Here is a 24,667-nt window from a genome sequence, read left to right on the forward strand (position 1 = left end):
TGTAGTACGACATCGTCGCCCGTACAATGCTTCAAACACAGCCATCCCAAAACTGCGATGATAACTTTTGTTCTACGCAAACTCAATCAATGGAAACTGATATTGCCAAGCTGGACCAAAATCCATGGTACATGCTCGCAACATGTCTTCAAGAGTACGAATCGTGCGCTCTGACTGCCCGTCAGTCTCTAAGTGATATGCAGTACTCGGGCTAAGAGTATTACCCATAGCGCGATAAATACTCCCATGGAACGTGGAAGTAAACATGGGGTCTCGATCGCTGACTATGCTCACAGGCACTCCGTGAAATTAGAAAATCTCCTGGATGTACAAAAGTGTCATCCTATCAATTTTGTAGTCCCGTTTATAGGGAATGAAATGTGCTAAATTGGTGAGCCGATCCACCACACCCAGATATCATCATAATTTCTCGAGGTCACCAGTCCTCAAATCTCCCTCCAAGCCATCGGCCACCACCCATCTTGCATGACCGACCACCAGCGAACCTTCCCCACCACCGTGCCGCCTTGGAGCCATCCTTTGGAGGTTGGAACAGCGTCTGAACGTGAAGTATCAGCAGCCTCAATCCTTTTTTTTCTTTGTTCTTTTCAATTTGAGGCAAGATCTTTGCACTTCTTTGAACACCAAGCATAGAATAGTATTCTCTTTGCTCAAATCATGATTTATATTGAATTTTTCCTTTAATATATGTGTATGGATGGTTTTTTTGGTGAAAATAAGTAGGTAAGATGTGTAATTTTTGAAAATTGCATCTCCTAATTGTTAGAAGGTGTTGTGGATTGAATTGAGCTAGAAACTTGCATTGGATTGGAACTTTTCGAAAATTTTATGAAAATCAGATTGTTCATTGCCTAATTTCGATCATATTGCATGTGTAAATGGGTGGATATGAGTAATATATTATGTAAAGTTATGTCCTTGAAGTTATATATTAAAAGTTTCAAATTCGGCTTGAAATTTGGGCAATTGAACTTGAATTTTTAAGTGATGGATGAATGGGTGAAGGGGATGCCCATGTTTATTTATTAGGGTGAAAATGTGGCCTTGGCATTCTGTTAGATGGGCGTTAAGGGCTAGTGTTGGTGAAAATTGGGATATGAGTTTGGTTGTGGTGATTGGATTGACCGGGTGAAACTTCTTGGGTTAAAACCTTGACTTGAGCTAACACAAGGCACGTGGCTAGCTCAAGGGCACTTGCTGGTCATTAGGGAGGTCCTAGATGGTGTCTTGATGGTTGATTTGTAGATTAGGGATTGAGGAAAGAGTTTTGAAGGTTTTAGATATTGAAGGGCTAGAGCAGATTTTTCGTGTCTATGTGGTTCACCTTTAGGAATGGGTTCTGATCTTGGAATTTTAGGGCTTTACTCGGGTAAGTTTCGGGTAGGAAAAGGATGGACTAAGTTGAAGTGTGAAGAGCAATTTTCCAAGAATTTTAGGGGCTCTATGGGAACCTAAATTGAACGGGTTGCTCGTGCTTGCATTAAAGGTTAAGGACTAATCCTAGGGGTTATTTAGTATGTGTATGAGGTGTTGGTTTGAACGGGAGATCGTTTGGATAAGAATTTTCTATTTTATGGGTCGTACGGGCCGAATGCCTTTTTCGACCCATTGTGGAGTAAGTCTAAGTTATTCTAGGAATGTCTATAAATTTATTGGTGGCCACCTACATGGAATTCATCCATTAATTCAAATTTTATATTATATTTTTGGGTTGTGTCATTTCATTCATTCAATGCCCTTATCCTTCGCCTGAGTAAACTTAAAATTATTCATGTTCTAGTCCCGAAGTATAAATTATGAAACGATGAAAAGATAAAAAGGTGAAAAGACGAAAAGTTATATGTAAAAAAGGTTAAATTAAATGTAAAGGAAATGAATTAGGAAAATTGGTTGTGAATTAGACGTGCAATGATGGGTCGGGGGATGCCCTGGCTCAGTTGCCAAAATTAGTTATGTAGTACGAGGTCGGGAGACATCTCGGTTTTTCTACCAACCAGACGTGTTGTACGAGGTCGTGAGAAATCTCGGCTTCCCTACCAACCATACGTATAGTACGATGTCGTGAGAAATCTCGGTTTTCCTACAAACCAGACGTGTAGTACGAGGTCGGGAAAAATCTCGGCTTCCCTACCAATTAAGAGGGGAAATGTGGTATCGGGAGAGATCTCGGTATCCTTGCTGGCATAGTATTGTAGCCATTGATCGATCAAAAACCCTAGTCATAGTCGAGGATGTAAATTCACAAGATAATTAAAAAAAAATGTTCATGAATGTCATGTTTTCATTGCATATTGTAAAGGTTTTAATTCGAGCATGAGTCGTGCTTCATTCAAGTGAGTTCATCGTATACTTATTATTATTGTTAGTATGATGCATGTATTTTGAACCCTCGTTATTCGTAGTACAATATTTTTGAGTCTTTAGGCTCAATACTATGCTTGGTGCAGGTTAGAATTTGTTGAGATCGGGGGGCATGACTCTCGAGTGGACTGCAATGCGGGCACGACACATATCTCCGACCTTGATAGTCTTCCGCAGAGTTTATTCAACTTAAATGTTTAGAAGTAGTTATTTTGTTTTTTGATTAAATATAAATGTAATAATCTTTAGATTTGGCTTGTTGACATGAAAATATTAAATTGTCAAATCTTTGAGTGATTGAAATGTTGTATCTCTTTTTTTAGATTCTCGTTCATTTTTCTCGGTCTTGTCTATCTGTGTTTTTGGTTGTATTTTTAGGTTGTTGTCTGTGATAGCTGGGTTTTAATATAAACATTTATGTCATGCCGAATGTTTTTTGAAAAATTCGTATTTTATTTAATTATTAATTAAAGTAGAGCTAGTGGTCGTTTAATCGGTCTTCGAGGAGTATAAAAAATAATAACTAACCTACATGTTGAAAAAAAGGGACTCACAACACATGCACACAACAGAGCAGAACGTCACGAGATTCTTTGAGAGAGAGAGAGAGAGAGAACCGCACAAGCAAGGATTTGAAGAAAGTTTCAAAAGATCTATTGCAAAGACGAAGAATGCTAAATGTAGGGGCAGAGACGCGCGGATTTGGCTTCGCTATTCTTTCCATTTTCTCTCCTGTTATTGAAGTTTGATGTGTATATTCATAAACATGGCTTTTTTTTTTTTTGCATTATGAACTTTTTTTTTCTAGAGAAATGACATGGCTTAGTTGAGATTAATTCTATGACTTTTTTATTTATGTGATTGAATTCCTCAAGTTTACTTGTGCTTTCTAGGTTTGATTGTCTTTCAATTATTGGTCATGGATTGAATGTTAAACTTATTTGAAATCTAACATTCAGGAAAGGGTATGTTGAATATGATCATAGGAAAACACATTGTTGAATGTCTATATAGTTCGGGAGGCATATAGCGTCAGCAGATCTTAAGTAAAAACATCGTTTTCATAATATCATTAAGTCTAGATTTTTAATAGAGATATTGAAATCAAAATTAGTTGATACATTTTATTTGTTACTTTTAAAATAAAAATAGAAAGTAACTATTTTTAGTTATTAAGTAATTGAAATTCATTAACATAAATTCGATAGAAGTAGTTATAATTGAAACTAAGTGAAATAAAACCTCTAGATCATTTTCTCTTATTGATATCTCTCAATTGTGTGTGTTTTCTTGTCAGTTTCTCTTGTTGATTTATTTAAGATTAAATAAACCTAATTTTTTGAATTTTTAAAATAAATTCTGGTCTATTTTAATTACAAGCATTAATATTTTTTTTGAATGCATACTTCTCATGGGAATGATACTTTACTTATCATATATTAATACTTGACATCGTGCATTTGTGAGAAAGAAAAAAAATGCAACAATGGTCTAGACGAGTGTGTGAGTTACCCAGTTGTCGGATTCCCAAATGGTATTACATACTCATCGGCACCTAGTCTGAGCAGTACTTATTAGTTGACTAGTCACTCTGTCATCTAACGATGCATATGCATCGTATTAGTTTTGTGTAGTCGTATTTACTAAGCAAGTAAGCATTAGTCGCTCAAAACTTTGGTGTTATCTTGAGCACCTCATTTCACGGGGCAGATAAGTTGGATGGAGCAGGATCGAGGCATGGTTAGACCAGTGGGTGTTGGGAACTTTATTTTCCTACGTTAGTTTTATATTGTAAATATGGTTGCATGAATGCATTGGAGTTATTAGTACTAATTGTATTTCGGCGGTTTATCATGTTCTAGTTTTTTTAAAGTTTTTACAATATGCTATGTTTTAAGTATTTTATATTAATATAATTGCATGTTTAAGACTACAAGTTAACAGGTGATCTGATTTGAGTCATTACATTTACATACATATTATATTATATTATATATATATATACATAATATAATATTATTGAAGATGACTTATACATTTATATATGTGTGTGTGTATGTATAATATATAATGTTTTTTAAAACTTAAATGTTAGCGGGTTAATTGGCGGGTCCAACTTGAGCTGGACCCTTCAGGTTTTGAATGGTGCAGGGGCGGGTTAAAAAAGAAGTACGACGGTCTGAGTTTGAGTTTGAGTCTGAGTCAAATTTTTCCCTTGCAGAGGGTGGGTCTAGGGTTTGGTGAAACATGCCTCGCACCTATCTCGTTTTCATCCCTAATCAATATTATGCATATATCACAACATCTCAAATTTCATGATTCGATTACAACATAGAAAATTGTTGTGCGCACTCAACAAGCTTGTTTTTTTGCATTAAACAATTAGTTATTTTTGTTATGTAAATATATCTAAAATGTTTTAAACAATATTATTTTTTTTTTGTGATAGTGAAAATATTATATGAATTTTTTAATGTTTCCAGACTATTACAATTTACACATCACTTTTTGTATTTTAATATGATTAATTAATATTAAAATTATTTTTTGTATTTAAATTATTTTTTTCTCTTTATTAGTATATTATTTTTATATTATCATAATCACGGGTGTTTTTTATGCCTCTTAATTAACTTCGTGTTTTTATATTTTTCTAGACAAAACATTATCACCAATAATGATCATAATTACTGAAAATAAGAATTATATATCCATTTAGATGGTTCAACAATAATTTATAAGTGAAAAATATATGGTAGAAATGTTTAAACATATAATTCTCTTCTCATTATTGATTCTCTTACAATGAATTTAGGACAATTAATGATACATAATAGAACAATTATATTTAAATAATTTTACTTTCAGAATTTCCCTTATTCATGTAACTTCTCAAAATATACATGACATTTTACACACTAATGAAAAAAATTAAGAAAACAATGAAATTTAACAATGCAAAAATTTTGCCTACTATTTATTTTTTTATAGTATAAATAGATTGTTAGATATATATTATTCTCTTCTCATTATTGATTCTCTTGCAATAAATTTATGTTGATCAATGACACTTTTTATATAAACAATTACAACCAAATAATTTTACTTCCGATATTACCCTTCTTTTTTCCATGTAATTCCCAAAATATCCATGACATTTTACACTCTAATTAACGAAATTAAGACAATAATGAAATTTGACAATGCAAAATTTTGTCCACGGATTCATTAATTTTATTTTAGTATAAAAATAAATAGAAATGCTTGTATATATATAATTCTCTTATCATCATTGATTATCTTACAATGAATTTAGGATAATTAATCATACTTAATAGGACTGTTACATTCAAATAATTTAATTCTGGCATGTCCTTTTTTCTTTTTCACTTAAGTTTCCAAAATACCCATGACATTTAACTCTCTAATTAACAAAATTAAGGTAATAACGAAATTCGCAATGCAAAAAATTTGTTCACCATTCTTCTTTTTCTCGTATAATGAATAGATAGATACATGCTAACAAAGATATAATACCTAAATTAAGTAATTTGTATTTATTTTTATGATTTTATAGTTTAACAAACAATTAATTATACCCTCTTCTTGAGTCCAAGGCTTGCAAGTTGCAAGTAGCATCGAAAACGATTATTTAAAAAAAGTCGAATTATTTATAATAATTCAAAGATAATGAAATGATTATAAGTTGAATTATGTATAATAATTTAAAGATAATAAAATGAGTACACTGATATCTTAAGCTAGAAATTTGCAACGACAGGAGGATCCCATCTACTCTCCAGCTCTTTTCTTTTGTTCTCAAACACGTCTGCGTCTTCTACTTGATGTTCATCCAACCACTGGATAGCGCGCTTGATCTCGACTTCTATGTTTTTGGTGTCGCTAACATGTTTTTTAGTCATGATAGTATCTCTAGTGTCGTAGACATATTTTTCCAAAAGATTCTTTGCCTCGAATTTCTTTTTAAGCTTCTCATCTTCTAGTTTTAATATCTCTGCTTCCTCCAACATTCTTCCAATCTCATCCTTGGACAGCAAGCCGTTAATGTTGCTTATTGTGATGCTATTTGCAATACCGGATGTTTCGTCTTCAGCGGAAACAGTTAAGATACCATTAGCATCGATATCAAAGCACACATTGAATTGAGGGACGCCCCTCGGAGTAGGAGGGAAACCAGACAGAACGAACGCGCCCAACAGAATGTTGTCGCTTGCTCTAGGCCTTTCACCCTCGTACACTTCGAATGTATCACTAGTTAGGTCGTCTTCATAAGTGGTGAACCATTCTTGTTTCTTAGTAGGAATAGCGGTATTCCTGGGTATTACTATGTACATTTCATCCTCTCTAATACGCACACCAAGAGACAGAGGTGTGACATCACATAATACTATGTCTTGAATCTGGTGATGACCCTGGCCAGACAAAATCGCGGCTTGGACTGCTGCACCGTAGGCTACGGCCTCGTCTGGGTGAATACTTTTACATAGCTCCTTCCCATCGAAGAAATCTTGAAGCAACTGTTGCACTTTGGGAATTCTTATAGATCCACCAACGAGGACCACATCATCAATACTTTCCTTCTGCATCTTGGCATCTTTCAAACACTTTTCCACATGGCTAATGCATTCATGAAACAAGTCCATGTTGAGCTCCTCAAATTTGGCTCGTGTTATCTTCGAGTCCAAATCAATTCCGTCATACAAACACTCGATCCCAATAGTTGTATGTGCCATAAAAGATAGATTCCGCTTTGCCCTCTCGCAAGCTGTCCGCAGCCTTCTCAATGCTCGGGGGTTGTCTCTTATGTCCTTTTTGTGCTTCCTCTTAAACTCTTCGACTAAATGGTTAACCATCCTGTTGTCAAAATCCTCTCCTCCGAGATGGGTGTCACCTGCAGTTGACTTGACCTTAAATGTACCCTTCACAATTGTGAGAAGAGAAACGTCGAAAGTTCCACCACCAAGGTCGAAAATAAGCACATTCTTTACAGTACCAGAGCTGCATAATTTTTTGTCAAGACCATAGGCAATGGCAGCAGCAGTTGGTTCAACAATAATTCGCAACACGTTGAGCCCAGAAATGATTCCGGCATCCTTGGTTGTCCGCCTCTGGGAATCATTGAAGTAGGCGGGTACAGTAATAACTGCATTTTTAACATTACATCCAAGAAAGGCTTCTGCAATCTCCTTCATTTTGGCGAGAACCATCGAGGAGATCTCTTCAGCAGCAAATTGTTTGTCTTCGCCTTTGTAAGTAACCACAATCATGGGCTTATTATTCGCACCGCAAATGACCTTGAACGGCCAGAGTTCCTTATCACTTTGGAGCAAAGGGTCGCTGAATCTTCGACCGATCAATCTCTTAGCATCTGCAGTAGAAAAATACTATTTAGAATATTATAATCCCAACAGAGCCTCGTACAAGAAGAATGAATGAAGAAACTGATGTCTCACCAAAGACAGTGTTTGTGGGGTTCAAGGCCACAACATTCTTGGCCGCATCGCCGATGAGACGTTCGGTTTCGTTGAAAGCTACGTAAGAAGGCGTGATGCGATTGCCCTGATCATTAGGTATGATCTCAACACGATCCCGTTGCCACACGGCTACGCATGAATAAGTAGTGCCCAAGTCGATTCCGATCGCCGGTCCTTCGTTTTTTCCGGCCATTTTGTGACAACACTATCAACAAATTAAACTGGGAGAGTGGTTAATAAGTCTTAACAAATTGGAAAGAAGATGAAGTCGGAGTCTACGATGAAACAAAATGAAAACGACGACTTCTTACACAACTTTAAAACGCGTTTGTTGACTTGCTTTCTCAAATATTCATTATCTGTTGAAATGAAAACTCCTCGTTATTGTATTTTATTTTTTATATATAATAACATAATTGATATTTGTTATCTGTTGAAATTTACAGTTACCAAATTCTTATTATAACATATTGTGATGTCCCGTCTTTACGAAAGTGATTAACTATCCCGCCATGCACACAAATAATTATACTATGGTGTTCATCAAAATTTATTTTTAATTTTGAATTAAAAAAAATGCCTTTTTTTTAGTAATATATATATGATCGAGAGTTTGTCGTTTTACCAAAATAAAGTTATAAAATTGATGGTAACAATACAATAAAATAAAATATTTTAAATTATAAAACAACTTAATCGTTTTGATACTTCTCTTAACAGATACAATTATTTGTTTCCAACAATTCTCTCTCAATAATTGCAATTATAGGACCGATCATTTGACGTTTTACTACAAATCATAATTGACGATAAAAGTGCAATTCAAATTTAATGCTGCATAGTAACTCAAAAGGTCACATTTCGATTGACAATCATTGTTTCCCGACAATATATATTGAAGCTTGGGTGTTTGTTGAAATTTACAATTTGTAGTGTTTAACTCATTTTATTAATAAAAAAACTCATTTTATTAATCAACACCGTTATAAGTTATAACATACATATATATACTCATAAGTCATAACTCTCTTAATACGGATAAATTATTTAATAAGAAAAAATATTGGAGCTAATTAAACATATATTTATACTATCAATTAAAGGAAAGTCCCTTTTAAAAACTGACTTTGCATAAAAAAAAATATTTCCAAAATTACCTCTGGCACTCTTTTCAACCTTTGACATCATCACTTTGCTTATAAGAGTGTGTTTGGCAAAACTTAAAAACTTTTTCAAATAGCTTATAAGCTGTTTTAGAGCTTTTAAGCTCTAAATTTTTTTTGGTAATTTTTTAAAAAAACAGCTTATAATTCTGTCAAAATAAACAGCTTATAAGCTGTTTTTAAAAAAGTAAGGGGATGTACTTTTTTCAAAAAGATCTTATTTTAACATTCTATCTCTCTAAAATATCCTTAAATATTTTAATAAATCTCCATCATATCCTCCACCCATTAAATATTAAATATTATTTTTTAAAAAAATTTCAAATCACATAAATTTTTCTAAAATAAAATATTATAACAATTTTATTTTTTAATATAAGTTTATTCTAAAACTATTTTCATATATGTATAACTCGAAACATTATTTTCATATAGTTATACTCTTTCTGGTAATTTCGACGATAAAAAGATCTTATAATACCAAACACATCAACATCTTTATGTTATTTAAAATAAGTTTATCCAAACACTTTAACAGCTTATTTTTAAAATAAGTTCTAACAGCTTATAAACTCGTAAAATAGCTTTTAAGCTCTAGGAGCTTATAAGCTCTTTTTAATAAGTTTAGTCAAACACCCTTTAAGTCTTATGCAGTTACCAATTTCATTTTCATAAATTGATAAACATGATTATTAGTTTCTCAAGAAAAAAGGTTTATTCTCCTTTTTTTCCGTGAGCAGCAGTTTCTTTTCACACACATCGTGTAGGCCACTTTTTTTTCAATATTTTTATTAGCACAAAATCTCATGTGGACAGTCTCACGGTTAAATTTTTTGTAAGACAGATCTTCAAATTGAGTCACTCATGATAAAATATTACTATTAATGCTAAGGGTGTGTTTGAAGTCTAAGATTATTAATCTACCTATTAATAATTTTATCTAGTCTCACGTTTTTTTGTCATATTATTTATCCATTTTTCAATTATTTATCTCACATAAATCAAATCATTAATTATTTATCTTACATCAATCAAATCATTGAATTTAAATTACTATATTATCCTTTATAAATAATATTATTCATATTTTATTAATTATTAAAAGGATAAAATAGTAATTTACTATTTTTTTATAAAATATAATCAATCAAATCAAACAAACTATAATCTATCAATCAAATCAAATCTTATATTAACTATCATTCTTATTTATTTTTATTACAAAATATTACTTATCTCTATATTATTTATCTTATCACTCACTTCAAACGGACCCTAAAATTATTATTATTTATTGTAAATATGTACATAGTTGATCCGTCTCACGGATATCTGTGAAAGCGTTTCACAAAAGAATTATTCCATTTTTATTAATTGTAATGGACTATCTATAAATTTTAAATATAGATAAAAATAAGATTGGAGATTTAAAAAGAAAGACTATTTTAGGATGATAAGGGTGAAATTTCTTATAATCATCAAATTTTATTTTTTGTGTAAAAAAAATGGATTACCGTAATTTCGTTATGCACTTCACTAAATTAATTGAATATTAGTTTTTAAAAGGTGCATATTTATAATTAAATAATAAGATAGTGAGATAGGTTTATCCTACTAATTATTATTGGTGAAAGATAGGTTTATCCTACTAATGAAATTGTATCATTTTTTATTCTGAAAAAGTAACACAATATATTATAACTAAGAAGTTTATGCCTAGTTAAAAAAAAGTTTGTCTCTTTGCACGTACTGTGTATTTGTATCGTTACAATAATTATTTAAATATGATAATTTTTTCTATTTTCATATTAATGAATTTTAACAATATTTTTTAAAATTAAAAGTGATATAACTATTTTAAAATTTATAAATATAGATATGGATTTAAAAATACTTAAAATTTGTAAAAAAATTTGAAAAGTGGATAATGTTACAACACCAAAAATAGTTACTCTAAGGATCAACTACTTTATAATATAGAATAGAAGTATAAATATATTACTTTCCAATATCAAACATATGTGAAAATGATTAATTTATTAGTCTTTTAGGAAATATAATATGTGATAGGATTTGTGTGGTTCTTTCGCGAACGAAGTTCAGAATCAACAAGGGTTCGTAGAACGAAGGGAGTGTACAACTGGGTCTGCGCCCCACTTTTTTGTTCACTACCTGATAAGATTTGTTCAGGGGTGAGAAACTGCATGATAAACTGATTTTTCTATATTAGTGTAGTAGTTAACCCTCGTAACTCTTAGTTTGGTTCAGTTGCGGTCAGTCGACTGAACTCCTCTCTTTTTGTGTATCGATGTTAATTGACAAACAAGTGTGTTGTGCGGAATGATGTCAACTAACAGATTAGAACTAGTAATTCAATGGATTGATCGGAGAAGCAAGTAAGTAAGAATGCACAACTGAAAGTATGATGACATGACACAGAGGTTTTTTTTCTGCATGTTCGGAGATTTCAAAGACTCCTACCTCACCCCTTTTTCTTTTTCGGAAAGATTCAATCTAGAAGACTTTGACTATTACAATCAACTTGCAACAGCCCACTCCAAGAATAAAACTTACACATGATTGCCTATCCCAGAATTCCTAGACTCAAGAACGCAGCTCTCGACTGATTTTTGTTATAATGAGGTTTGCAGCACCTCAACTGATAAAGATACAACACTTTGTATTTTTTTTACTAGGAAAAAATAAAATTATTTTTCATGGCCCAAAACGAAAAATAAGTCTGAGCACAGTTTCTAAAATTTGAAGCCCAGTTATCTTGGCCCGACAGAAGTGAAGAGATCCGAACCCAATAAAGACTAGCGGCAGAGCGAGCAATAAAAAGTTCAAAAATCAAAGACTTGGTCAAAATTGAGTAGTGGAGATATGGAGGAAGAACGTGGCCCAGTAAGGAATGGAAGAAGTGGGGAGTTACTCCGAAAATTGGAAACAAAAGCTTCTCGGCAACAACAATGGAAAGCCCTCGCAAATTCACAACAAAAACACAGCTCCAAAAGCTCTATCTTCTCTGCAATATTTCTGCAAATTTCAATCTTCATCTTTTAGCAGTTTTTCCAGAAATTTCAGTGCACATATTTAGCATTTTTTTGCTGGGATCCTTAAACTATTACAACAATTTCTTTTGTGTTATTATGACAAACATTTGTCAGTTTGGATTTTAGTAGCAAAGACGATTGATTGTATATTCAATTGCTATTAATAATTATCCTTCCATTTTTCTTTGGTTCTTTGGCATATAACCGGTAGAACTGAGATCGACGGTGAAACCGAGATTTATTTCGTTTTGATTTTACAAGTTAGATTTTCATTTTCATTTTTGGCACTTGAGTGCCTGGCACGCTTGCAACCAACCCACTCGAGCCATTTTTGTGTGAAAACATAATTTTGGCACGCTCAGTGGGACCTGATTATGCCGCCAAGGAACCGAAGAGATCAAGACAAACACTAGTAGAATTTCTGCTTTTTACTTCGCATATTAACTGAAGTCTTAGATAGATAGCTACCAAAGTAGATGCACGTGAAGTAATAGAGTACTGTTTTACTTCGCTTAATAACCGAAGTCTTAGCCAAGAAATTATCGAAGTCTTTGGTCGGTTCACAGAGTCAAAACTGGTTCAGGATTGGACCGTTTTCGAAGTAAAAGAATGTCTTTTACTTCAGCGATTTCGTTAAGTGAAGAAGTAATAGAATATATATGACTTCGGAAATTACATTGAATAATGAAGTAATTGTTTTATGTAACTTCACAGGTTATGTTTGTGGTGAAGTAAAAGCATCACTTTTACTTTAGCAGTTTCTTTAAGTGACGAAGTAATAGATACGAATTAAACAATTTTAATAAGATACAAATATACCACGATATATATATATATATATATATATATATATATATATATATATTTCTGAAACTAAAAATACACTAATTAGATTCATAAATTATCCATCCAAAAATTACGAACATCCGTATATCCACAAATCCACAATTATGCATCCACGAATCCACGACTATAACCCGAAAATGCATGTATCCACAAATATTTCCACAAAATGTTCTAAAAGTTTTCTAACAAGTATATCCAATAATCCACAAAGATAAAACAAAGATTTATCCCAACGTTCACGACCAATTTAGGCACCTACATAGGAGTAGACGAATTCACTCCATTCACTTCTAACTTCATCAAATTGAGCTTGGCTGTAATATTAGTTCTTGATGGATCCTGCAAACTGAAATGTAAAAAGAACAATGCCAAGTTCAGAAGACATAGCAGCATATTGCAATTGACACAATATCTTCGCCAAAAAAAAAATACAAATGTGTTACCCCGAGAAAATATTTCAACCCGAACCCGTTTATAATGGGTCAACCCGATATGGCCCAACATGTCAAGGTCCAGCCCAGTTTGGACTATGTTGGACTTTGACCAAGGCTGGTCATTATGGGCCCACCCAAGTTGTTTCTAATGGGCTGCAAGTATTCTTTTATAATTCAAGTAAGACTCTGATATATATGAGATAAGTCTGGATCTTTTCAGATATTCACGAGATAGAGATAAGCTTACAAATGGACCAATGGATGAAGAGTCCTAGTCCAGGACATGTTATAATTCGACTAGGTAACTTACTATTTTTTCCCTATAAATACAGGTATTGTTATGGTTTTATTCATTATTCATTACTTACTCTTCATTATTCATCACACATTCACTCTCACTTTTACATTCACGCACTCATATCTCTCAGTTTTCGCATTAATCATACTCTCTGCCTTCAAGACACTGACTTAGGCATCGGAGGGGTCACGCCGAAAACACTTTCGGCGCCCCTTGACCTAGCTGTTGCTTGCACAGATTTCATTGATACCCGACCCGACCTACTCTATAAAGGAATTGGAGGATCCATTCTACCAGACCGAACCCGAGGTAAAATTCCGACATCATCAATTGGCGCCGTCTGTGGGAATTTGAAAACAAAGGGTTAAGATGATGAGTACAAGAGAAGAAACAAATTTCGGATTCTCGCATGGCTTGCACATCACAAACTTGTGAAAATCACAGAAATTAATTGAACCGTCGGATTGGGTTCAAATTTTGTATGCATATTTATTAATACGTTTTCTAGGATCTGAACGGTGGTAATTGTGATTGGTATCTTGTAGAATCAGATCTGGACCGACGAACAGACGTTGCTCGCTCGCACAGCTTCTATGTGTTTTTCGCATGGCTTGCGCATCAAAAATTTGCAAAAATCATACGAATTAATTGAACCGTCGGATCGGGTTCAAATTTTTCAGACATATTTATTAATATGTTTTCTAGAATCTGAACAATGGAGATTGTGATTAGTATCTTGTAGAATCAGATCTGGACCGCCGAACAGACGTTGCTCGCTCGCACAGCTTCTATGTGTTTTTCGCATGGCTTACACATCAGAAACTTGAAAAAATTATACGAATTAATTGAGCCATCGGATCGGGTTCAAATTTTGCAGACATATTTATTAATATGTTTTCTAGGATCTGAACGGTGGAGATCGTGATTGGTATCTTGTAGAATCAGATCTGGACCGCCGAACAGACGTTGCTCGCTCGCACATTTTCTATGTGTTTTTCGCATGGCTTGCGCATCAGAAACTAGAAAAAATCATAATAATTAAATTATCCGTCGGATCGGGTTCAAATTTTGCAAACATATTTATTAATATGTTTTATAGGATCTGAACGGTGGAGATTGTGATTGGTATCATGTAGAATCAGATTTGGACCGCCAAACAGACGTTGCTTGCTCGCACAGCTTCTATGTGTTTTTCGCATGGCTTGCACATTAGAAACTAGAAAAAATTATAAGAATTAATTTAACCGTCGGATCAGGTTCAAATTTTGCAGACATATTTATTAATATGTTTTATAGGATCTGAACGATGAAGATTGTGATCAGAATTTTGGGACTTGGGGAAAGGTGGCTTAGACCGCCGAGCTGCAACACAATCTGCTTGCATAGTTTCTGAGCAGTGTTCTTGAAAAAGTCATTCTGAAAAATCTAACCGTTGAAATTATTTGAAATTTTTATCATGCGTTCCGAACATCTTGACGCACATTCTGGATGGTTGAGATCGATTTTCTCTTGCTACATCAAGTCGGTCCTTTGATCAAAGTATATAAGATATTATCTTGCTATACATCTGAAGTCATGTCATCGACAACGCATGAACGAGATAAGTATTTCAATCATCTTTATGTTTGAATTAAATTATTAAATTTTTATTTATTATCATTATTAATAATATTCTGAGGCATCTTCTACTATCAAAATTACATGTTTGTTTTCTTGTGATCAAATTTGTTGGACTTCTCTTCCCTTGCATTTTTATTTGAGTTATTTTATGTAATCGGGCATGCAATCTCGCAGTAAGGCCCAATTATATCATATCGGGCGTGAAATCTCGCACTAAGGCCCAATTATATCATATCGGGCGTGCAATCTCGCAGTAAGGCCCAATTATATCATATCGGGCATGCAATCTCGCAGTAAGGCCCAATTATATCATATCGGGCATGCAATCTCGCTGTAAGGCCCAATTATATCACATCGGGCATGTCATCTCGCTATAAGGCCCAATTATATCATATCGGACGTGAAATCTCGCAGTAAGGCCCAATTATATCATATCGGGCATGCAATCTCGCAGTAAGGCCCAATTATATCATATCGGGCATGCTATCTCGCTATGAGGCCCAATTATATCACATTGGGCATGCAATCTCGTTGTAAGGCCCAATCTATGGTTCAAAATTTTAAAAATCCCAGGCAGGTCTGGCATTCAAGGACCACATCAGTGGAACTAAAAGCCCAGGCAGGTCTGGTATTCAAGGACCACATCAGTGGAACTAAAAAGCCCAGGCAGGTCTGGCATTCAAGGACCACATCAGTGGAACTAAAAACCCAGGCAAGTCTGACACTCAAGGACCATATCAGTGGAACTCAAAGTCCACTTCAGTGGCCTATATCAGTGGTCTCAAAAGCCCGGGCAGGTCCGGCATCAAAAGCCCACGTCAGTGGCCCACATCAGTGGTATACAAAGCCCGGGCAGGTCCAGCATCAAAAGCCCACGTCAGTGGCCCACATCATTGGTATACAAAGCCCAGGCAGGTCTGGCACTCAAAGTCCACGTCAGTGGCCCACATCAGTGGTATACAAAGTCCGGGCAGGCCCAGCATCAAAAGCCCACGTCAGTGGCCCACATCAGTGGTATACAAAGCCCAGGCAGGTCTGGCACTCAAAGTCCACGTCAGTGGCCCACATCAGTGGTATACGAAGCCCGGGCAGGTCCGGCATCAAAAGCCCACGTCAGTGGCCCACATCAGTGGTATACAAAGCCCGGGCAGGTCCGGCATCAAAAGCCCACGTCAGTGGCCCACGTCAGTGGCCCACATCAGTGGTATACAAAGCCCAGGCAGGTCTGGCACTCAAAGTCCACATCAGTGATATACAAAGCCCGGGCAGGTCCGGCATCAAAAGCCCACGTCAGTGGTATACAATGCCCAGGCAGGTCTGGCACTCAAAGTTCACGTCAGTGGCCCACATCAGTGGTATACAAAGCCCGGCCAGGTCCGGCATCAAAAGCCCACGTCGGTGGCCCACATCAGTGGTATACAAAGCCCAGGCAGGTCTGGCACTCAAAGTCCACGTCAGTGGTCCACATCAGTGGTATACAAAGCCCGGGCAGGTCCGGCATCAAAAGCCCATGTCAGTGGCCCACATCAGTGGTATACAAAGCCCAGGCAGGTCTGGCACTCAAAGTCCACGTCAGTGGCCCACATCAGTGATTTACAAAGCCCAGGCAGGTCTGGCACTCAAAGCCCACTTCAGTGGCCCACATCAGTGGCCCACATCAGTGGCCCACATCAGTGGCATCAAAAAGTTCACATCAATGGCATCATAAATCCACGTCAGTGGTATTCTCCAAAACCCGACCAAGATCGGCATCATGTAATCCCACACAACTCGTGGTTATCTTAAAAGCCTGATCCGCTCGACAACATCAATTGTTATCTACAACTCTTTATTTGAGCTCAGTTTCATCAGGTTGTCGTCTATTGCCCTTTATTCGAGCTCGGTTCTAATCAGACCTTCATCTAGACCGTTCATTGAAAACACATCACGCGGATTCAAATATGGGCCGTCTAAAGGAGGCACAGGTAGTTCGGGGTCCGGTTTACATTCTTGGTCTAAACTCATTCTTCTTTTAGACCAGTTAGGGAGGTACTATTGTTACCCCGAGAAAATATTTCAACCCGAACTCGTTTATAATGGGTCAACCCGATATGGCCCAACATGTCAAGGTCCAGCCTAGTTTGGACTACGTTGGACTTTGACCAAGGCTGGTCATTATGGGCCCACCCAAGTTGTTTTTAATGGACCGCAAGTATTCTTTTATAATTCAAGTAAGACTCTGATATATATGAGATAAGTCTGGATCTTTTCAAATATTCACGAGATAGAGATAAGCTTACAAATGGACCAATGGATGAAGAGTCCTAGTCCAGGACATGTTATAATTCGACTAGGTAACTTACTATTTTTCCCCTATAAATACAGGTATTGTTATGGTTTTATTCATTATTCATTACTTACTCTTCATTATTCATCACACATTCACTCTCACTTTTACATTCACGCACTCATATCTCTCAGTTTTCGCATTAATCATACTCTCTGCCTTCAAGACACTGACTTAGGCATCGGAGGGGTCACGCCGAAAACACTTTCGGCGCCCCTTGACCTAGCTATTGCTTGCGCAGATTTCATTGATACCCGACCCGACCTACTCTATAAAGGAATTGGAGGATCTATTCTACCAGACCGAACCCGAGGTAAAATTTCGACATCATCAAAATGCATTTACGTTTTGTAAAAATAAATGTAAGAACCGTTTTGTATCTGTTTCAATCCACACACACACAAGACCACAATATATGATCGAATGTGCCAAGTACAAAATTTCCATCATTTCCAGCACAAAGTTACAACAGGTAGAGCAGAGACAATCCAAGAACAAAAGTTTGAAGTGAATAAAAGTTAAAACAGAGGATAAGCTCCATAACCAAACCAAGACAGAGCAAGAGTAAACAAATAGGCTCGTTGACATGATAATCATCTATAAAATTCTAACAGTCCCAGTCACCAAATAAGAGAAAGATCAAGCTACACAATCCCAAGTGTTAAACCAAAGCTTAACTAAAAAAGTTTTTAAGAAAAAGCATCAAGCACTTACTTCTTCACAAGCCTATGATGTGGGGCCTTGTCGTAGTTTAATACGGTCGTCCTCAACTGAAATGCAAGAAGAGTGACTGATTAGAGAACAAGATTCGTGGATTGGAACCAAAAAACTCCACAAAAATACAGACCTCATTTACAATATCTGCAGTACCAGAGATATCTTGCTTTTCTTTCTTTAGAAGTTCAAGATGGGCACTGATATTGCACTTCTGCTCCTCAGCCTACACAAAACAAAATAAATAATAAATAAAATTTTGTACAGATGACAAATATTGATCATGACAATTTCAATGTAAGAACTGTTAAAGGTGTATGGAAAGGTAATAAAAATAATTATTAAAATCCCACCAGGCGTGCACATAGGCTCAAGGCTCTCATCTAGCCCTTACACCATGGCACAAGTCAAGGCGCAAATATTCCATTGAGTATGCTTCTTAACCATAAATCACTGGCCTTGGTATGCTTTAAAAGAATGTACAGGTAATTAAAATCAAGACCCAATGGAAAATAATATTCAATCTTTTTTCACTTATTATACTAATTTCTTTTATTATCTTTTAATAATTTGTAAACTACATGTTGTATCATATGTGATTATATTTGATCAAAATATATAAATTCTAACATATCATCATTATCATTACGATGCTTCACTTCAATAAAGAGGACGTATTATCTGTTGTCTTGTGCATAATCTTCGGATACCTATAATCCTCAGCAAGACTTGCACTTCTAATTGCTATATTGAATCCATTATAAATTGAGCAGACTCAAGATTCTAGAAACAAAAGTCTTGCTTGTTTGTATTCTTTAGAAAAAATCCCCCTTGAGTAGGAAGCAAAACAAAACATGGTTCTCTTCCTAAACACTGAAACTTGTGGTAAATATTACACATTTTACCTAAACACTATAGGGTACGTAAATGGAACAAACAATAATCCACATAGACATAATCACTTTCATTCAAACAACCAACACAAAATTTTACGTAATGTAAAAAGATCGAATAAACCAATCAACAGAACCTTCCTATAATTTCAAGATCACTTCTACAATCTAAAGATACTCAAAATACAAGATACAAAGTCAAAATAAATTTTTGAAAAATCCAAAATTTTATGGGTACCTTCAATGGTCTCGAATAAAGTACCTACAATAAATAATATACCACAAATCAATAATATAAAGATTATCTAACAGTAAGTACCAAGATTCATCTTAATTTTTGCAACAAGGCTCCAATTATGAAAGCTTCTCAACGCAAACAGAACACCTTTGCAGCACTCCTCACTGCAAGTTTCGCAATATGCCATTATAAAATCCAAAAATTAAAACACATTCATGTTGAAACTGCATGCTCAAACTTCAAATTAACAATTAAAAACAAGGATTCTCATAGAAGGAAACTGAAACTAAATTAATACAACATTTTATTTATAGATTTATAATTGGAATTATCTCGATTCCTCAAATGACAGGAAACTAAAAATCCAGCACTATTTTGGAAGCAGAATGTCAAAATTCTATAGTAAAGTAAAATCAGCAATAATTTCACAGCAACAAAAACATGAAAAACACACTAAAAAGTGGAGCCCTAGGAATAGTAACTTCATCCACTGATACTGAAAAATTTCAAGTAACATGATCAAACAGGTTACGTTCTTCTTGAGGTGTATCCATCAAATTCCAAAGATCAATTAGCTGGGTGGACAGTTCTTGAAGCTGTAGTGTGAGCACAAGTCGTGACACAGACAAAGTTAATTAGCCTACTTAACTCACTCACAAGAATAAAGCTCTTCATTAAAAAGCAAGCACCCTCGTGAAGAAAATTGTAATTACAAGAAATTCCTCCCTAGCAAATATTTACCAACCTTTAGAAAATTCTCAAAGTGGGAATCAATAACGCAATATCAGGTGTGAAGAGTTGGACTTAGTCAAGAATTTTCTGAATTTGTAACCAAAAAGGTTAAGAACTAGGGACACACGTCCTATGGATACCATTAGGGTGTGAGGATGAAAAATTTTCAGGGAGCCATTTTATGTGATTTTCACAATATTGCGAAAGAATGGTCTCCTTGACAAAAATAATGAGCGTTTCATTAACACATCAGTTGAGAAGGTCAACACCAGTATCAGTATATCTGGAAAAATCAGTTTCGAACTAGTAGAATACCTTCTTTAACCTCTGCTTCTTATCTTCCTTCAGTGTTAAGATAGTCTTAGCCAATCTAGACAATGTATCATTGCTTATGATTTTTGACTGCATGCCCCCGGAGTCATTGAGGCTTGGGTGGACTTCATTGACAGTACTAAAGAAGTCCATGCCAAGAACATCATAAATATCATGTACGGTGCTCATGAATTCAAGAACATTGTGCAACCTCTCACTCTGCAAGAAACAAATGGACAAAACCACAAACTTTCTAATTGTTGAATCAGCCAAATAAGTACCCCGTAGCTAATTTAAAGGAAAGTTTAAGGCTTCACCTTTTATTTTTGAAGATCTTGGAGCTGGACCTGAAATCCATCTAGTTTCTTCACCGAAAGATCAGATTCGTCAACTGCTGCACTGTCCACCTGCTCGCCAGATCCATTGATTTCTGCACATATTTTCTGTATCTGAGATTGAACATCAGAAAAATCTTTTACTCTTTCATCCTTCTATTTCCAAAGCTTTTTTAGCCCAGGATATATAGCTGAAAGTTGTTCTTTAATCATTCTCGAAGTCTTGTCAGGCTGCAAAAGAAACAGGATCATTATAATAACTCACATTATTATCACCTCTAGAGCCCTTCATAATGTACAATTCTGTTTCCACATAATTCCAAGGCAACCACTCACAATTACGATATAAGTCTTCTCTCCAAGTGCTGACAAGAGGTTGGTGAGTTCAAATCTAGCATTTGCCAATGTATGAAGAAGGTTAGCCCTAGATTTCACAGCATGGTCAACCTTTCTCTTATATACATCCAAGCACTCTTGCTCTAATTGAAGGAGCATCTAGTCCCGCTCCTGATCCCCTTCACCAACTTTGGAAGTTGAATGTCAAAATTCTATAGTAAAGTAAAATCAGCAATAATTTCACAGCAACAAAAACATGAAAAACACACTAAAAAGAGGAGCGCGGGTATGGAGATACCATTTGGTAAAAGCACTGCCATCTCTAGATCGCTTGAGAGGAGTAGCAGAGGAAGATGATTCCGCCTCAACTTTCTTCCTGACTCTGTGAGGCGCCGATGATTTCGATGCTCCGCCTCAACTTTCTTCCTGACTCTGTGAGGCGCTGATGATTTCGATGCTCCGCCTCGATGGCTTTCGTTTTCGGCGAGAAGATGTCGGCATGAGAGGAGATAAGAGAGAACATCATAGAGATCACCGCGCACGTTAGTGAGAAAGCCAAAAACGTGCAGCTTTTATTGGGTTGGTGTGCAGTTTCCAGCGGTGGTGGACGGCTGGAGATGGAAATCGGCGGCCGATAGGGTTGAAGAAAAGAGGGGTTCGCGCCGTCAATTTTTTTTATGGTACGAAAGATGCGAAGTTGAAAAGAATGAAGGTGAAAGGAGATTAAAATTCCAAGGTTCCGGTTCATCTTTTTACTTCACCACTTTTCAATTTAATTTTTTAAACCATTTTACTTCATCAAATATAATATGGCGAAGTAAAATGTTATCCAAAATTATTAGTGAAGCCAGGGTTTTGTAAACTCTGAAGTAAAAGATGTGTGTTTACTTTGCCAATATTATTATCGAAGTTGATTGTTACATATTATTTCGTAATTACTAAATGCTGAAGTAAATATTGGCGAAGCAAAAGCCCACAATTCTACTAGTGAAAGGAGACAGCAAGTCATCACAGGAGGGGCCCATAGGAGATTTTGTTCCACATGTTGATGATGCTGAAATTGTGGTTCAAACTGAGGTGGAAAATGTTGATAAACACACACAAACCGGTGAAGGAGGATCGGGAATAATTCCAGAAATGCTGATGGTTCCTTCTGATCACTTTGACTCTATGGTCTCAAAGAAATTTGAGCATTTGGATCTGATGGTTTCTGGTACAATGGAACGTATGGAGGAAGCGCACAGGTTGATGATTTCAGCAATGAGTTACATGCGTGGGGAGATGAGAAAACTTAAAACCAGTAGTGGAGGGGCTCCAAAGATCACCAATGTATCTCAAGAACAGACAGTTAATATGAAGAAATTTGCTGGTGAGAGCCATAAATCCAATGAAGGTGGCGGATCGAGCGGATGCTCTCTAGCAGGCGATCCTCGCCGCCTTGGGAACTTCGGGTTTGGACATCCAAATGACAAATATACTCCTCCTCACAAAAGAGAAGATGAAACTTGGATGATAGTTCCTCTAAACCATAAGGCTAGTGGAAAAGCCATTTTTATGTTTGGACACAAAAATAACTCGAGTCGGTTGGTTGCAGGCGTGCCAGGCACTCAAGTGCCAAAAATGAAATGAAAATGAAAATGAAAATCTAACTTCTAAACTCAAAACAAAATGAGTCCCGGTTTCACCGTCGGTCTTAGTTCCACCGGTTATATGCTAAAGAACGAAAGAAAAATGGAAGGAGAATTATTAATAGCAATCAAATATACAATCTTTGCTAGTGAAAATCCAAACTGACAAGTGTTTGTCAAAATAACACAAAATAAATTGATGTAATAATTCAAGGAACCCAGCGAAAAAATGCTAAATATGTGCACTGAAATTTCTGGAAAAACTGCTAAAAGATGAAGATTGAAATTTTCAAAAATATTGCTGAGAAGACAGAGCTTTTGTAGCTGTGTTTTTGTTGTGAATTTGCGAGACCTTTCCATTGTCACTGTTGAGAAGCTTTTGTTTCCAATTTTCGGAGTAACTCCCTACTTCTTCCACTCCTTACTAGGCTACGCTTTTTCTCCATATCTCCACTACTCAATTTTGACCAAGTCTTTGATTTTTGAATTTTTTATTGCTCACTCTACCGCTAGTCCTTATTGGGTTCGGATCTCTTCACTTCTGATGGGCCATGATAATTGGGCTTTAAATTTTAGAAACTGGGTTCCGACTTCTTCTTCGTTTTGGGTCATGAAAAATAAATTGATTTTTTCCTGGTCAAACATATGCCCCCTGCAGGTTGATGGCCCAAACCTGGACGTGAACCAGATTCCCTGTTGGGCTGAGTATGTATTGTGTTATGCACGGAAAAAGGTGGCATTTGTATCTCTGTTCCTTGATCTCCGTCATATACTAGCCTATCAATCAATACCTACAATCATTTTTCCCGAGTTCCAATCCATTCCTCTCTCTTATTCATGTATCCATTTTCATTTGACTAGGCTCTACATTGTCATTGAAATTTTCTGTACCACATCCTCCACGTAGGGTTTTTCAAAGTCCTCCGTTTTCCCTTCAACTGGTAAGGTTCTTCTTTCCTCGTCGTTTTCTTTACTGTCCCTGCACAAATTACAACAATAAACAAAAAATAATGCTTCACTATTTGATTTTCTGTTCTTGTAGTATTTCTCTGTCTTTTTCTATGGCTTTCACCCCTTCTGGTCTGGCTGCAGTTCCTGAGACGTTGAAAGTGATTAGGTACACTTAATTCCCTTGGTATTTTTCTTTTTATTTCGCCGCCGCTAAGGTTTTGGTGCACCTCCTAACCCGAGTTAGGTTTTTATTTTTCTAGGCCATTAAACCTTTCTGCTAATAAGCCCAAGTTTACTGAGGTTTTGTCCACTGTAGTTCATGCCCCTTATGTATAATTTTCCTTGCCCCAACCAGTCTTTTCCAATGTGTTCCCTCTTGCTACCTTGTCTGTCTCTTCTTTGCTTCTAACTAGTTCTGTACAACCCCCTGCAAAAGCTGCCAAGTTCAAATCTTGGCCCTGCTTCTTCCCGTAATGGGTCATTTGGGTTGATAGGTTGGAACCATATTTTGGGGGTCTTTGAGAATCTCAAGGCTTACATTATTTCATCCAACTCACCAAAGCCCTTTTTCCATTACAAGTTGGTCTGTTAGAAAGTGTTCTTCGATTTTGGGCACCTCCTTGTAATACTTTTATGTTTTCTAGTGGTCCAATGATTATTACTCTTCACAAAGTTCTTCGTTTGTTGAGGCCTCCAGTCATTGGCCTAGAAGTGGTGGGCGTTATCTCAATTCCAAACTTCTGGACATTGTTCCAAGTCTCAACAGTTTCATCAGTCAGTTGGTTAGGACTACTCTGTTCATGTACCAAACTAGATTTTACAAAGTGAATTTACTTGCCTTTGCACATATACAATTTTGGTTTCGTACTAGACTCAGTTTTTCAGCAGTCCTTGTCCCTAAACCCGATATC

The 24,667-nt window shown here is 35.8% G+C and overlaps 1 protein-coding gene and 1 pseudogene across 1 annotated transcript; both read right to left on the bottom strand.

Moving 5' to 3' along the window:
* Positions 1 to 6,078: 6,078 nt before the first annotated feature.
* LOC140865478 (heat shock cognate 70 kDa protein-like) lies at positions 6,079 to 8,135 on the bottom strand. The gene is made up of 2 exons (XM_073270139.1): positions 7,857 to 8,135; positions 6,079 to 7,771 (listed from the first exon to the last, which is right to left on the bottom strand). Exons 1-2 carry the CDS (start codon positions 8,068 to 8,070, stop codon positions 6,144 to 6,146), a joined length of 1,842 nt encoding a protein of 613 aa, XP_073126240.1. The 5' UTR covers positions 8,071 to 8,135; the 3' UTR covers positions 6,079 to 6,143.
* A 5,059-nt stretch (positions 8,136 to 13,194) lies between these two features.
* Positions 13,195 to 21,336, bottom strand: LOC140862919 (65-kDa microtubule-associated protein 1-like; annotated as a pseudogene).
* Positions 21,337 to 24,667: the final 3,331 nt, after the last annotated feature.

The sequence above is a fragment of the Henckelia pumila genome, chromosome 4, assembly GCF_033568475.1.
Source record: "Henckelia pumila isolate YLH828 chromosome 4, ASM3356847v2, whole genome shotgun sequence".
Classification (NCBI taxonomy): Eukaryota; Viridiplantae; Streptophyta; class Magnoliopsida; order Lamiales; family Gesneriaceae; genus Henckelia; species Henckelia pumila.